General features: G+C 52.9%; 1 protein-coding gene across 1 annotated transcript in view; it reads right to left on the bottom strand.

Moving 5' to 3' along the window:
• TCF3 (transcription factor 3) overlaps positions 1 to 15,723 on the bottom strand; it is a 33,613-nt gene that overhangs the window by 10,046 nt on the left and 7,844 nt on the right. The window contains exons 3-7 of the mRNA XM_006869074.1: positions 6,004 to 6,077; positions 5,751 to 5,829; positions 2,264 to 2,331; positions 1,242 to 1,377; positions 869 to 918 (exon numbers count right to left, since the gene is read on the bottom strand). Coding sequence (XP_006869136.1) covers positions 869 to 918; positions 1,242 to 1,377; positions 2,264 to 2,331; positions 5,751 to 5,829; positions 6,004 to 6,077 — 407 coding nt within the window. The remainder of the gene's footprint in view (positions 1 to 868; positions 919 to 1,241; positions 1,378 to 2,263; positions 2,332 to 5,750; positions 5,830 to 6,003; positions 6,078 to 15,723) is intronic.

Below are 15,723 nucleotides of genomic sequence, written 5' to 3'. Positions count from 1 at the left end.
GGAAGGCTCACATGAGGCCCAGTGCTGCTCCCCATCTCCGATAAAGCCCCCCCCCCACAATCCTGCTCTCCCCCTCAGGTAAAGCCCCCCCCCCCCATGTCCTACTCTCCCCCTCAGGTAAAGCTCCCCGCCGCCCACGTCCAGCTCTCCCCCTCAGGTAAAGCTCCCCCCCATGTCCTGCTCTCCCCCCTCAGGTAAAACCCCAGCCCTTGGCTGACAGTTTCCACTGTTCCTTCTTCACTCCCCACCCTCTAAGGTGTACCACCCTCTCCTGTTTCCGGAAGCTTCCCCCAGCCCTCCAGGAATGCCTTTTCCCCCCAACATCCAATACAATGCAACCAATTCCTACTCTACCAACCAGACCATTGCAGCTTGAGACCCAGTGCCCTCCGCCCTCCTTTCTCATCCCCCCCTCTGGGGGGCGGGAACACAGGGGTGAGACAGGGCCAGAGGCACAGTGACTTGTGGAGGCTTTAAACGACTCGAACCCCGGGCCCCCCTGAGAGTCTGCCCAGTCTGTGGGTCAGGGCTCAGTGTGAGGGCCTAGCAAGTTGACTTTCCTTCCAGCAGAACTGGATTGTGGGAATGTGGCAGCTCGCCCCAAGTGTGAGAACAGGACAGCTGTGGTGGGCTCTGTGCACACTTCCAGGGCTCCCCTTGCCCACTACGGCTCCTGGGACCCTCACCCCCACCCTTTCAAAGACATGACACCACCTTAAAGCATGAGGGATCAAGGTTAGACGTACTAAAGAACTTCCCTGATGGCCCCTGACAGGTAGGGTCAAGTGCAGACCAGCTAAGGACATGGGGGTGTCTCCCAACACCCAGGGCCCTGGGGTGTCATATGACTGGTGGGGGTGGGGCTCACCGAGGACGGGAGCCCTGGAGGGACCTTCCGGACCTTCTTGGGCTGCGCATCTGTTGGGAAGGAGAGAGGTGAGCAGGCGGGTCCCTACCGGAGCACACAGGCCCACAGCGGCCCCGGACCCCTCTGACGAGCAGCGACACACGTAAAGACTTGGGTCCATCCCTGTGGACTGTACCCGTGAGGGGTGGTCTGTCGAGGCTGTGGCTTCAGATAAGAGTCTCATCGCCTCCATCCCCACCTCTACCGTGTCTGTGGGCTCAGTCCACCTGGTGTTTGCTGTGACCCCAGAGTCCAGCCAAGTCCAGGAAGGGATCCAGTGGGCCAGTGCTAACGCCGGTCCCCTAGGCTCCCTGCCCACTCTCGACCCACTCACCCAGGCTGCCGCCGTCCGCAGGCCTCCGCCGGGGGTTGCCAGGGTATGAGGGGTAGAACTGGGCACTGCCTTTGACACCTGAGGGGGACAGTGGCCCGGGGCTGCTGAGGGCCAGCTCGCCCGGCAGGAAGGTGGCCTGAAAGGAAGAGGGACAAATCACAGTGAGGAACAATGGTGCCAAGCAAACCAGCCAGCGCAGCTGGTCTCCCTGAGCGCCTGCTATTCTCAGCAGGAAAAGGCCTCAGACAAGCAAGCTGCCCCCAGCCCCGAGCCGGTGACAGTGTGCTTCCAAGCGGAGGAGAGCGGGCTGCTTTGCACCTCGTGCCTTTCAGTCAGCCAATGAATCCCACCAGCCACTCCTCGGAAACCCTCTATTGGGTGGCTATGGGTCGGAGCTAACTCAAAGGCTCTAACAAGAAGAAGTTTGAACACAAGGACCCCCAGTGGCGCAGCAGGTTAAGTGCTGGGCTGTTAATCAGCCGGTCAGGCTGTGTACTCCAGAGAAACCGGAGTCTCAGAAGCCCCGTGGATCCAGCCAGCGGCTTTACTTGAATGAGGTCTCGCCCATGGCCTCGTTCCCACGTGGGGGGGGATGTGACTGAGGCCGCTTCTGCCAAGCTCTGGCCACCCCACCCCGCTGGCTCGTCACAGCCGCCCCCGTCTGATACTGTGGCTCAGGACACTGACACAAACGGGGAGACGGGCAAGGCTGTCATGGGCTGGGGCCTCCCTGGGCAGGAACAAAGTGGCCGCACCTGAGTCCCTCCAGCTCCTCCTGATAGTCACAGGTATGGTCGGTGACCTCCCCCAGTCTAGCTGGCCCCTCACCGTCAGCCCAGCCTGGCCCAGGACCTGTTTGTTCTGTTTCAGCCGCTAGCGCTCGCCCGACCAAAGAAGCTTCCCCAGATCCCGAAGAAACTGGGACCAACTTGTTTGAAACGGGACAGACAGAGGTGTCATCCGCAGAGCAGCATACCACCCAGTCCCGCTGTCCTTGTGGTCCAGGCCCTCTGAGCCCTCACCTGACTCAAGCCACCAACACCAGCATCTCTCCCGAAGGCGGCGTAGGTGACCCGCTCACTGCCTTTACCTGGAGGGAAGAGACAGTCTGTCACTTGGAGCCAGCCCCAAGGGTCCACACACCACAGGAGATACTAGGTTTGTACACGGCCGGCAGACACTCCGTGAGCCCCTGTGGCTACGAGACGGGCAGTAGGGTACAGGGAGGTGTATGGGCTGAGCTTTCCCAGTGACAGGGATGAGGACCCTGGTACACATACACATTCAGCGAGCCCAGAGAAACCGAAACCATGACCGCTGACCGACTCCCCAACCCTGACTTCCAAGCCTGGGGTTCATGCATTCAGGGTCCCAGGTACTGATGCTACTGAGGCACAGGGCTCACATGAGGCACTGTCCCTGAAAGCACACCCGAGGTCCCATCACACCCAGCTTCGGCTTGCTTTAGCCACCAGGGTTCTATCAGCACAAACCCCACCCCCAGCTTTAGGCCAGTGAGGAATTCACCAAGGATGGGATATTCTTTCCCACTACTTAAAGGAGTCCAAAAGGACGTCAGAAGAGACTCTGAAACGTGCTCTCCAGCGTAGAGATGCTAAAGCAAATGGAGGAAACGAGGAGGTCCAAGAGCTGAACAGAAAAATTTAAAAGGCAGCTTGAGAAGACAAAATCAAATATTATAATGAAATGTACAAAGACCTAGAGTAAGAAAACCAAAAGGGAAGAACACGCTCAGCATTTCTTAAGCTGACAGAAATGAAGAAAAAATTCAAGTCCTGACTTGATTCGCAATATGGCAGAATTCTACGGACAAAATATTGATTGATGCAGAAAGTTCAAAAGAAGATGGAAGGAATACAGAGTGACTGTATCAAAGAAATGTTCAAAGTTCAATCGTTTCAAAAGGTAGCATGTGATCAAGAGCCAAAGATACTGAAGGAGGAAGTCCAAGGGATGTTGAAGTCATTGGCAAAGAACAAGGCACCAGGAATTGATGGAATACAAATTGAAATCTTCAACAAAGTGAGGCGGCACAGGAGGCACTCACTCAACTCTGCCAAGAAATTTGGAAGACAACTATCTGGCCAACTGACTGGAAGAGATCCGTATTTGTGCCCATTCCAAAGAGAGGTGACCCAACAGAATAAGGATATCGTAGGACAATCTCTTTGATATCTCAAGTAAGTAAAGTTTTAATTAAAGGTAATACAGAAACGGCTACAATCATACATTGACAGAGAACTTCCAGAGGTTCAAGCTGGATTCGGAAGAGGCCATGGAACGAGGGATATCATTGCTGATGTCCGATGGATCTTGGCTGAGAGCAGAGACTATCAGAAAGATGTTTACTTGTGCTTTATTGACTATGCAAAGGCTTTCGATTGTGTGGATCATGACAAGCTATGGACACCACTGCAGAGAATGAGTATTCTGGAACACTTAACTGTGCTCATGAAGAATCTGTACGTAGGTCCAAGAGGCAGCTGTTGGAACAGAACAAGGAAACACTGACTAGGTTAAGAACTGACTAGGACAGGTGTGCATGAGGATTGCATTGTTTTCACCATAGTTATTAATTAATCTGCAGGCTGAGGAAATATCCCAAGAAGGTGAATTAAATGAAGAAAAACATGGCATCAGGATTGGCAGAAGTCTCATTATCAACCTGGGATACGCAGATGATATAACCTTGCTTGCTGAAAGCAGAGAGAACTTAAAATACTCACTGGTGGAGATCAAAGACCACAGCCTTCAGGAATGGTTGTACTCCAATGTAAAGAAAAGTCCTCACCAGTGGACCAATAAACAACCATCCAAGCCATGGTCTTTTCAATCTCCTCCTATGCATGTGACAATTGGATAGAGAATTAGGAAGACCGTAGAAGAATTGATGCATTAAGTCATGGTGTTGGAGGAGAATACTGAAAGTACCACGGACTTCCAGAAGAACAAACACATCTGTGTCGGAAGAAGTACAACCAGAAAGCTCCTTAGAAGCCAGGATGGCCAGATTTCGTCTCATACTTCAGACAGGAGGGAGCAGTCGCTGGAGAAGGATATCATGTTTGGTAAAGTGGAGGGTTAGAGAAAAAGAGGAAGACCCCCAGCGAGACGGACTGACCCAGTGTTGGCAGCAGGGCTTCAGCGTAATAACTACGGGGAGGCTACTGCAGGAGTGGGCAGTGTTTTGTTCTATTGTGCATTGGTTCGCTGTGAGTTGGAACCAATTCGAGGGCACCTGACAACTACTCAGTGACGAAGGTCTCTTCCAGAGTGGGCAGGGGAGGACGGGGGTGAGGACAGTCTGCCGGAAAGGCTAACTTGCTGCTTCCCAGAGGCCTGCACTGACCCTTGTCTGAAACACGATCTCTGGGTTACTTACTCGGCACCTGGCCCACCAAGCCCCTTTTTCGCTGAAACGGGGATCTCAGCTAAGCTTGGACCATCAGCCTCCTTGCTGAGTGTCAGGAAATCTGAAAGCTCGGTTGTCAGTTTATATATATAAAAAAAGTTCAACTAGCTGGCTGGCCCCTGTTCCCGAGCTCTTCACTGGCAGGTACAGCTGGGTGCTGGGTGGCCGTGGAACTTCCTCGTCAGCCCTGCCTGTACCATAAGGAAGGAAGGAAGAGCAGAGGGGAAGCTGGAGTGCTGGCAGGAGTGGCACTCGGAAGACTGGGGGGCCGTGCACATCCCTCATCTGGAGAACAGGCATGAAGCTCCTGCTGACTCACAGTGAGCACTCAGACCCCGGCGGTCTACGGGTGTGAGTCACTCAGGCCCAAACACTTGTGAGTGTCTCCCGTGGGGTCCACTCCAGCGTCTGAGGCTAATGATGGGGACCACCCAAACCTCTGGGGTTCAGCTTCCCCAACAGTCAAAAGCGCAGAGCACCCCACGATTTACATCTTATGTCGAGTACCTCAACACATGCCAGGCAGCCCCCAACTCTGGCGAAGCAACTGTGGTTTTATAAACGGTACTGAACAAAATTCTCCAGTCAGCTGGCCCTGGACCTCAGAGAAACGGAATTAAGGTCCCATACCACACCCAGCTGCTAGCTGAAGGGCTGGAGGTTCTTGTTTACCCAGAGGTACCTCACAAGAAAGGCCTGGCAACCTGCTTCCGAATGCTGAACCTGCAAACCCAGCACAGCGGTTCCACTTTAACACATGAGGCATTTTGGAGTTGAGGCTCCATGGGGAACCAGCAGCCAGGCTCCCCACCACCTCAAGGTGTGCACAGGGTCGGCCCACTGGAACCCTGGAGCTGCAGGAAGACTGTGTGGCCCAGAAAGGCCAGGTCCAGTCCCCACCTGGGAACCCTGTTTGGAGATGGACTCTTTGCAGACAGCAACAGGTGGTGTCACTGAATTGGAAGGGGATTACTGAGCCCCAATGACAGGCGTCCTGGGCCATGCCCACCTGCACATCACTGGAGGTGGAAGGCAGCATCGCTACCCACATGCTCTGGATGTAGGGTGCCACTCACCTCCAAGGCTGGGACCCAGGAATGTGGACGAAGAGAGGTTGCTATGGGTCTCGCTGAAGTGGGCACCGTCGCCGTAGGTCTGCCGAGAGGGGAGACGGGGAGACGGGGTTGACGGATGCCGGGGACCCGGGACCTGCCCCCCTGGGTTTACAGTTGGGCTGAGGCTCGGGGAGGCAGGGATCTGACTCCCCCCTTCTGAGCCTACTTCCCCACTCAGGGAAGCCTAGGTCCAGAACCTCGAAGGGCTCCTCACCCGGCTGGGGTCGAAGGAGGAACTGTTGTGATCACCAGCAGCCCAGGAGCCCGAGCCGGGCCGTTCCTCAAGGCCTATGGAGGAGGGGAGAGGAAGGACAGTCAGGAATCACCACATCCCTGTCCACTTGAGGACCCAGTCGAGGACCTCATGTAGCTGCAGGTTCTTAGCTAAGAACACTCTTCTATCAGCTAGCTCTGCTGGCAAACTCCTACCCATCCAGCAAAGCCCCAGCCACTATGCCCACACAAAGCCTCCTCCCCCCAACCCTCACCACATGGGACTGGCAGTCCTAACGTAGGCTCAGTGGGGTGACAGGTGACAAGATGTGACCGCAGGAAGGAGACCACCTCTTTCTCCCAGCAATGCCAATGTGATTTCCCAAATCATAGATCAGTGACCCAGCTGCTGGGAAGTGGGCCCTACCTCCTGGTGACCCCGTGTGTGTCAAGAATACTGATCAAGGTTTTCAACAGCTGACGTTTGGGGAAGGAGACGGCCAGACCTTCCTTACAAGTTGCCTTTGGGTGGACTGGATCCACGAGGCTTTTGGTGAGCAGCTGAACACTTAACCATTGGCACCGCTGACTGCTCACCAGGGTTAACTGGAGGCCAGGCAGTAAGCAATGTGGAGAAGAGGACTTTGGTCCCAGGAGGGTGGCGGGACAGGGCGGGGCCGTTCCTTATCTCTCTGCACACCCTAACAGACAACGGCCCGTGCGCGCTCTCGGAGTCCCCACCCTCCTCCCCAGAGTCCCCGCCGCCAGGCCACAGGGCTCTGCAAAATGAGGTGACACACTGACCCCCAGCCTGCAGCCCAGGGGGTGTCCACATCCAGTCTGAATCCCACCCGAGGCTCCCACCTGGATGCCACTGTAAGATCACTCCCCACCGGCACCCTCCCAGCTCTTTCTACTCTGAGCTGCCAGAAACTTCTTTCAAAGGGCATCCTTCTATTTCCGTGCCTTTGTGGTAATCATTCCCCCCCAGAGGATCAGGGCTTAATTGCTGTCTAATTTGCATAATTATGCATATTAATCTCCTGTTCTGATGAATATTCATGTATCTCATTTAGATTTTGTTTCCTAATCAAAATTTCCAACAAGACTGGGGCAGGGGGCTAGAAGGCTGCCTTGGTGGATAGGGGGACTCTCTTGTGGTTGTGGTCCCCCCAGTATTGCCACAGATTCTGAGATCTGTGCCCTGGGATTTCCGTGCTCAATTTCTGGCAAGAGGGTGGTGGGGAATGGAGGGCTGCAGCATGACCTTGAGCCTCAGTTTCCCTCCTGGTCTACACTCTTGGCTAGGTGTTCTCCCTACAGTGGGCCCCCCACGGAGGGACCAGGGTTCTAGGTGTCAGCCACCAAGGTCACAGCCACAGCACTAGGAGCCAGCACTCGAACCTGGCACCCAGAGCCCGTCAGCACACGGCAGCCTCAGGAGAAGATACTAAAGCCCCGAGTCTGTGCTTCCCAGGAAAGCCCGCCTCCTTCCAGCAAAGACAAAAATAGGGACCAGCCCTTCCCCCACTACTATTAATACCGTTATTAACCCCCCCACCGATTAATTATGCATCTTAATAACCCACTATGAATATTCATAGCACAGTCCCGCGCCTGTTCTAATTAAAACGAACTAATAGAATAAAACGCTGCTGTCCGAATGCCATTTCTTTCTTTCTTTGGGTAAAAAAAAAAAAAAAATGCTGGAAGTGAGTTCCTGCTGAGGATACCCTAGAGGTTCCTGGGGTCCAGAGCCTCCCTGGGCCAAGCAGCCTTGGACTCGGGGCCCTGTGGACCTGGAGACCCCCTGGAAGCTTTAGTTCCACTTAGTCACCCAGGGCTGACAAGACCACTTGTGTGGGACCCTGGGCTCAGCTTTGCTCCGCACCCAGTTTGCAAATGAGGAATAGGACTGAAAGTAGAAGGTGCTCAGTAAACAAAGGTCTGACTAAATACTACCTACTACCTCCCATGGGCTCAATTCAAAACCCAGCCCATTTGTTTTTGTGAATAAAGTTTTATTAGCACATAGCCACACCCATAGTTCTGATAAAGACTGGTAGGCACCCGAAACTGAACATTCCCACTTCCTCTGGTCCTTTCTACAGAAAGTCACTTGTCCCCAATCTGGAGGAAGATGGTCCAGGGCCATTTCTTCCAGGGCCTCCATGTGGAGCCTGGTCAGCCAGTTCCCCACAGCCTACACCAGGTGGCCTCAGCATCCAGCAACTTCCTCCAGGGTACCATCCTGTCACCTGGCACTCTGATGGAACTTTTAGACACAAAGCCAGGATCACCTCCTCCCACACCTCCCATGGATCCCTTACTGCCCTCAGTGAATAAAGCTCCACAAAGAGAGACCATCTCTCCCTCCCTGGGTCTCCCATCTTGCAGCCCCGCCCCCTAGTGGAGCTCTGTCTGGGGAGAGAGGGTTTCTTGTTCTGGTCTCAGGACCCAGGTCCCCTCCCAGCCTGGGTCCCTCTCTCTGTCCCCAGCAATGCTGGGCCCCAAGGCCACTGTGAACTTTTCCACTTCTTATTTCTCCAATAGGACATGAACGGTACGGTCTCCACCGGCGCAATCTAATAAAGCACCGCCAACCACAAACAGCCACCAATGGCTTCCAATGGGGCTGGTGTGTGGCCGGGATTGTTAACTAACTGAGCGGTTCACGTAACTCAGGGAGCCCCCAGGCTGGCGTCACTGCACAGAGCAGCGCGAGTGAAGGACAAGAGTCACAACCCCAGACGTCCTCACCCTACCTGTGTCAGGGTGCCAACCTGGGGAGGCTGGTGTGCTGCCAAGATGTGAAAACAGGGTCGCCCCCGATGGGCAGCTTTCAGCACAGCGTCCCGACTAAGAGAGACCAGGAAGACAGACCTGGTGTCCGACTGCCAACGCCTGGAATTGCCATGGTGCTGGCTGGGGTAAAAGTCAAGGGCAGATACACACAGAAAACCAAGTTCTGTGCCGGTCACCAGAAAGGGGTGGGCGAGAATTGAAGACCCTCGTTACTTCCCGGGCCTGGAAAAGCAATCTCAAATTCGGGTGAAGTCGGCGCAGCTCAAGGAGTCCTGGTGTGGTGCTGCAGGTTAATGCTCTGGACCGCAAGGGCAGTGTGAACCACAAGGCTGGTGGTTCCAGCTCCCCAGTCACTGCTCAGAAACAGGAGTCGCTATGGGTCAGAACTAACAACATTTAACAACAGCGCTACTTGGCCAAGGTATAAAAACACGGCGAAGTTCAGGGGACAAAGGGATACTTTCCGTCAGCGCTACAACACACACAGTTTAGCAACAGCAGTAAAAACAACGAAAATACAGATGTTCGATCGATCACCTGTGAAAGTACACACGTGCACGCCAGTACATGTAAACACCCGGACAGCTGGTGCCGCCAAGTCAGCTCCAGGTCACACTGCTCCAGGTACACCAGAAGCCAGCACCGCACAGCCCTGTGCAGCCTCCTCACTACTGTTCCTAGGTTTGAGGCCCTGGTGACGATCCATGCCGCTGGGGGTCATCCTCTTTCATGCCAACATCCACGTTACCACACATGAAGTCCTTCTCCAGGGACTGGTCCCTTTTGCTAACACGTCTGAAGTAAGAGAGATGAAGGCTTCCCCCCTCCTCGTTTTGGAGGAGAATTCTGGCTGTACTAAAGACAGATTTGTTCTCTGGAGCTCCATGGTACCTCCAATACTCCTCACCGTCACTGCAGCTAAGGGCTTCCTTACGCACCGTCCAACTTTCACGTGCATACGAGGCTCTTGAAGATGGCTTGGGTCAGGCACACCTTAGTCCTCAAGTCGACATCTATGTCCAAGGAGGTATATAACTGTACCATCCACATACACTCGTCTGGACACCTTGCAAACAATCCACATATACAAAGGAGCTTCCAAATGTTCCATTATCTTTTGTTTTTCCACAAACGTCTGTCCCCTTGTAAACTGAACACACTGGGGGGGGAGTTCCAGGAAAACCCTCCAAATGTGCCCCATTGCCACGGGCTCCCTCTGAGCAAGGTAATTAATCTGAAGTTGAATGGAAAGGAGAATGGAGGGGAGGGAAACCCCACTCTTCCTAATAGTGGGGAGCCCCGTGGCCCTCAACATGGCTGGAGAGTCCCTCACCAGAGGTGTTGTGTGGGCATCCACCGGAAACCTGGGGTTCCTCTCTTGAACCCTTGGGGAAGTACCTTCTGAGCGGCCCAGGGGAAAAGGTGCAACAAACACAGAAACGGTAACTGACAGGCTCCCCTGATCAGAGGTCCTCCCCCCTCCTGACCCCCTTGTCCCATGAATTTCAGTTAAGGGGTCAAAGTGATAGCAGAAAAGATCCCTAACTTTACTACTAAGGAGGGAGGTCCATGTGGTACCCGAGTGTGGAGACTAAAGACCAAACCCCTCCAAAGGTCGATTATTCCCTGAAGATGAGCCAAGAAGCCAACCGAACCTCCCTGTGAGGAATACCTGCAAGAGGAGAACCCATGAGAAATACAAAGACGGAAACAGTGAGGGGTTTGCGGGTGATGGCTGATGGGTGAGTCAGAGAGTGAGCCAATGGAACTGAATTATAGATGCCATTATACCAGTAACCACGGAGCTCTGGTAGCGTAGTGCTTATGAATTGGGCTGCAAACTGCAAGGTCAGCAGTTCGAAACTACCAGCCGCTCCTTGGGAGGAAGGGCTCCTGTAAAGATTTACAGCCTCGAAAACCCTGCACAGGGTCGCCATGGGTCGGAACCGACTCCACGGCACATAACTAACTACCACCACTACTACACCAGTAACGAGTCCTGTGTGGCACCGCAGGTTAATGTGCTGCACTGCAAAGTCAATTTGAACCACAAAGTTGGTGGTTCAAGGTCATCAGCTGCTTCTCAGAAATCCTATATAGAGGGTCACTATGGGTCAGAACCAACTTGATGGTACTTCACAACAACAGCCACATTGTCCTGGGTGCTCTGTGTGCTTGATCTCATGGCCACCAGTAATGTCCCCATTTCACAGGTGGGGAGACCGAAGAAGCATTTGGGGGTGGGGGTGGGGGGGAGGAAAGGCAAGCCATTTGCTCAAAACACCACAGTAAGTGACAGGATCCAGATGACAGACACACACACTTCCAAACAAAATGGCAATTTCAGGTTTCTAACAACAAGAGACCAACATTTTACAAAAACCACACTGTTTATATGAGAGTGTCCATGTGGACGGGGAGACTCCCACAGCAGGTTCCTTCCTCAACTTCCCTGCCCAGGGAGATGTGGCTTCACTCCCTAACGAAACAAGCAAGACGTGGAGATCTGAACAGTGTTTAAGAATATTGAACACAGCATGACTTCTGTGGCGCTGTGGGTTAATGCGTCACACTGCAAAGCTGTTTGAACTGCAAGGTTGGCAGTTCAAGCTCACCAGCTGCTGCTCAGAAACCCTAACCAGGATCGCTATGGGTCAGAACCGACTAGATGGCACTTAACAACAACTCCCGAGGAGATTTAGAGCCTTGGAAACCCTGTGCAGACCCATTGTGCGTCGGCACCGACTCCACATCATTTAGCAGCAACACCAGAGGAAACAACGTGTGTGTTGGTCAGCACAGCCAGAATGCCCCTTAAAAGTGAGGGTGGGGACAGGGACGTCATTAGGAGGTGCAGACCACACCGAGTGACGATGTGAAAAGGGGACAGCACCGGAACGACTGTGAAATTTGGGTGCAGTGTTTCAGCAGAAATGTATCGTTACTTACAGTAACAAAAACATTTTTTAAAAGCCCAGCTTGGGGGTGCTGAGGGTCGAAACAGCTGGTAGATTCGAACTAATGACCCTGTGGTTGGCAGTCTAACTAGTAACCCACTATGCCACCGTGGCTCCTTACATGTGCCCACATACCTACATAAGACTCCAGGATAATTTACTTTTCGAGCCTTCTGGAGTAGGATCAGCACTAGGCTGCCAACCACAAAGCCGGCAGTTGGAACCCAACAGCGGTTCTTCCGAAACCCTACACAAACTTACTATGAGTCAGAACCAACTCAATGGCACTTAACAACACTCTGGTCTGGGAGAAAGGTGAGGTTTTCTGCTCACGTAGATGTACAGCCTCAGAAACCCACTGCCACAAGCTGGCATTGCCTGGACGGCGGGCACACCGGCGCGGTCCAGCCGTCATCGTCACCCAGCAGGGGTTTCACCTGTACTGCTATCATTGAAAGGTCTCATTGAGATTTTGCTGGTTTCCCTCACTATCATTGCCGATACATTCAGAGATACGTGGAGATCATGATGGATGTGAGATAAATATCACTGAGAATTGGGCATGGTGGGTACATACGGTGGACACAGGAGGACCCTGGAGCAGGGTGACACTGATCCTCGTCCCCCACTGGATGGCCACACCTCATCTCTCAGGCTTGGACCAGTGAAGTGGACGGTCAGTGAAAAGGACAAGGAGATGGACTGGCACCGTGGCAGCAGCAATGGTATCAGGTGCAGGACGGGGGAGGGGGACAGGGAGGGGGGTGTCACTATGAATCAGTGGGAACTCAACGGCACTGAACAACAGCCACATTGAAAACTATGGGAAATCCCGCTGACAGACTGCAAATTGGAGTAGCTGCTTGGTACCAACGAAGGAAGAGCACAGCTCTCCAGACACCCAGAGGTCACTGTGCGTCAGAGTCATCTGGACCGAAACTGGTGACGGGGGTAAAACTGAAAAGTAGCAGAAACCCCCCCCACCCCACCCCCGATCTGAGAAAAGCCACACGTACCACGGCAGGACGACAGCCAAATATTATGGAAGAAGAGGCTAGAAGAGCATGCACTGTTCATCGACGGCACAGGCTCTATGAAAGACAGCTGAAGAAAGCAAAATATGACCAGACGCACAGAGATATGCCAAAGTAACGCAACACAAAAGAAGGGCTATAACGTTAACAATGTCGTGAACTAAGGGGCGAAGCTTTCACCAGGAGAAAGAGGGCCGGCTGCACTGGGGGCATGTCACCTAACCAGCTGCTGTGTGTCAGAGGGGAGCTGTGCCCCACAGTCCTCAGAAGTGGATCGCGGAACCCCGCTTCTTTCGAGGAAGCTTGGGATCTGCGTTGACCATTTGTGCCCCGGAGGATGACTCTAGTAGAAGAATAGCTGCATGTGAGCTACGGTGTAGGAGGAGAACACTGAAATATGGTGGACTGCCCAAAGAACCAACCAATTTGGGTTGGAAGTCAGGGTCTTCCTGGGGAGCCAGGAGGGGCAGACTTCATCTCTAATCAGGAGGGACCAGTCTCTGGAGAAGAACATCATGCTTGGTAAAGTGGAGGGTAGGAGAGAAAGAGGAAGACCCCCAGCAAGATAACTTGGCACCGTGGCAGCAGCAATGGGCTTAGCTGTAGTAACGGCTGTGAGACGGGTGCAGGACCGGGCAAGGTTTCATTCTGTTTGCACACAGGATGCTCGGAGTCAGAGCCAGCCTGATGCTGTGGACCACAGCTACTGTTTTCTCTAAAATACAGACAGATTCCCCGGCTGGAGTCCACAAGGAACAGACTCAGTGCTAACTGGCCGGTTGTGGGCTTTCAGTCCACACAGAGGCACCTTGGAAGAAAGACCGGTGATGACCCGTTTCTTTACCCACTGTCCAACCTGCATCGTGCAGGTGAAGCTACCAAAAACACCATGACGCACTGAGTCCTCAAGCTGACAGCTTTGCTCTTCAACACTTGTGCAGATTTACCTGATGCAATACGTCATTTGATTTCCTGAGTGTTGATGGTGGACCCTACCAAAATACTGCCTTTCATACCTCCAGTCTCTCCTCTATTTATCATGTTATCTTATTGCTCCAGAGGTGAGGATTTTTGTTTTCTCTATATTGAGGTGCAACCCATACTGAAGGCAGTGGTCTTTGATCTTCACCAAGAAGCAGCTAAGTTCTACCATTACTGACCCAGAAACCAACCGACCTGGAAACACAATCCACTCCCAACTTGGAAATCTGCAACTCTGAAATAACACAAGTCAAAAGGGACAAAATGTTGTTAAAGTACAAGGGGGTTTCAAAAAGTTCATGGCAAAATGCTATCATCTTTCTATTCCATTTTCCATAAATTTTTGAAGTCCCTCTTGTATTATTAAAATTTTCTAAAATAAATGAAAACCCAGCACTACTGCCATTGATGGGATGTGGCCAAAGTGGATTTGAGAGAAACATTAATAATCCTCAATCTTCTGATTACTGAACAAGAAAGAGCAGAAGTAACAATCTAAAATCCAACAGAAACACTTTAAAACAGGGGAGAAACTAAGAAAACAGTAGGAGAGAAAAAGGCAAGTGATTGGTAAATACCGATTCGCTTCAAAACCCAACAAAATGCCTATGAGAAGGGAAAAGCAGTCAGGTGGTCGATCCTGTGGCTCTCCCAGCACAGCCAACGCAAGGGCAGGTGACGCCATCCTCGTTAAAGACAACAATGCTAGTGAGGAGCACCTGAGGTCTTTGGCTAACACACAACCACTGGTCTCTCTCTCCGTCTAGAAAAGGGAAAAAGCCTGAATACAGGGCTGACTGTCCCATGAACTGCGGCCACTGCTACCTGAGACCAGAGGACCTAGACAGTGCCCAGCTACCACTGATGAAAGCAGCTGACCCTGTGACTACCACCGTAAGACACCCTCTAACTGGGGTTTAAAGCCACTTGCTGAGGTCACCTTTCAGCCAAATGACACTAGCCTGTAAAATACACAGCAATTCCCAGGAGGAATGTGCTCCCTTAAACAGGCAGCACGAGGAGGGGCCGGGAAGCTGGAGCGGCAAAGCCAGCAAAGAGCCAGCACACCGCAGGCTCAAAGCCAACGTCACGGGCCAGCTCTGGGACGCCTTGAATGCAGTGTTCACCTACAGCACCATCACACAGCGCCAATCACCTACTTACAATGTGGATGCTTTCGTCTAAGAAAAGGTTAGACAAGCCCGGAGCGGACCGAAGAGTCCCAGGTCGGGTAGAGGAGAAGCACGGCAATGCCCACTCACCCAAGGCCGACTGAGCACCAGGACACTCACCAGCTCAGGTGTGCAGCTAGGCAAAAAGCTCGATACATGAATTCAGCAGCTAATAGAGGACAGGCCCTCGTCAGCCCTGGGGGTGCAGACCCGCTCGGCTGCTCACAGATAGGTTGGAGGTTCAAGTCCACCCAGAGGAGACTTGGAGGAAAGGTCTTGTAATCTAGGTCTCAGAACCGTGAGATCGTCAACAACCCAGTCACGCCAAGGATTGATTCTGACCGGGTAGGATGCTCCCTGGGGTTCCTCAGACTGCACATCTTTATGAGGATCTTTCTCCCTTGGAGAAGTTGGGGGGCTGAAATCGCCAATCTTTCTGTCAGCATTGGGCTGAGTTAGTGCTCAGTGCCAGCAGGGTTCCTTGAAAAAGGGGCTTGGTGGTGGTGGTTACATGTTGTGAAGTCGGTTCTGACCTATAGCGACCCTGAACAGGGTTTCTGAGGCTGTAAATCTTTACCAGAGCAGAAAGCCTCCTCTTTCTCCTGCAGAGCGGCTGGTAGTTTCGAATTGCTGAACAAAGGTTCACAGCCCGATTTGTAACCACTATGCTACCAGAGCACAGGTCTATAGTGTGACCTACGTCCCACAGGTCTATAGTGTGACCTACGTCCCACAGGTCTATAGTGTGACCTACGTCCCACAGGTCTATAGT

The sequence above is a fragment of the Chrysochloris asiatica genome, unplaced genomic scaffold (assembly GCF_000296735.1).
Source record: "Chrysochloris asiatica unplaced genomic scaffold, ChrAsi1.0 scaffold00125, whole genome shotgun sequence".
Taxonomy (NCBI): domain Eukaryota; kingdom Metazoa; phylum Chordata; class Mammalia; order Afrosoricida; family Chrysochloridae; genus Chrysochloris; species Chrysochloris asiatica.
This window is presented reverse-complemented; position numbering and strand designations above follow the sequence as displayed.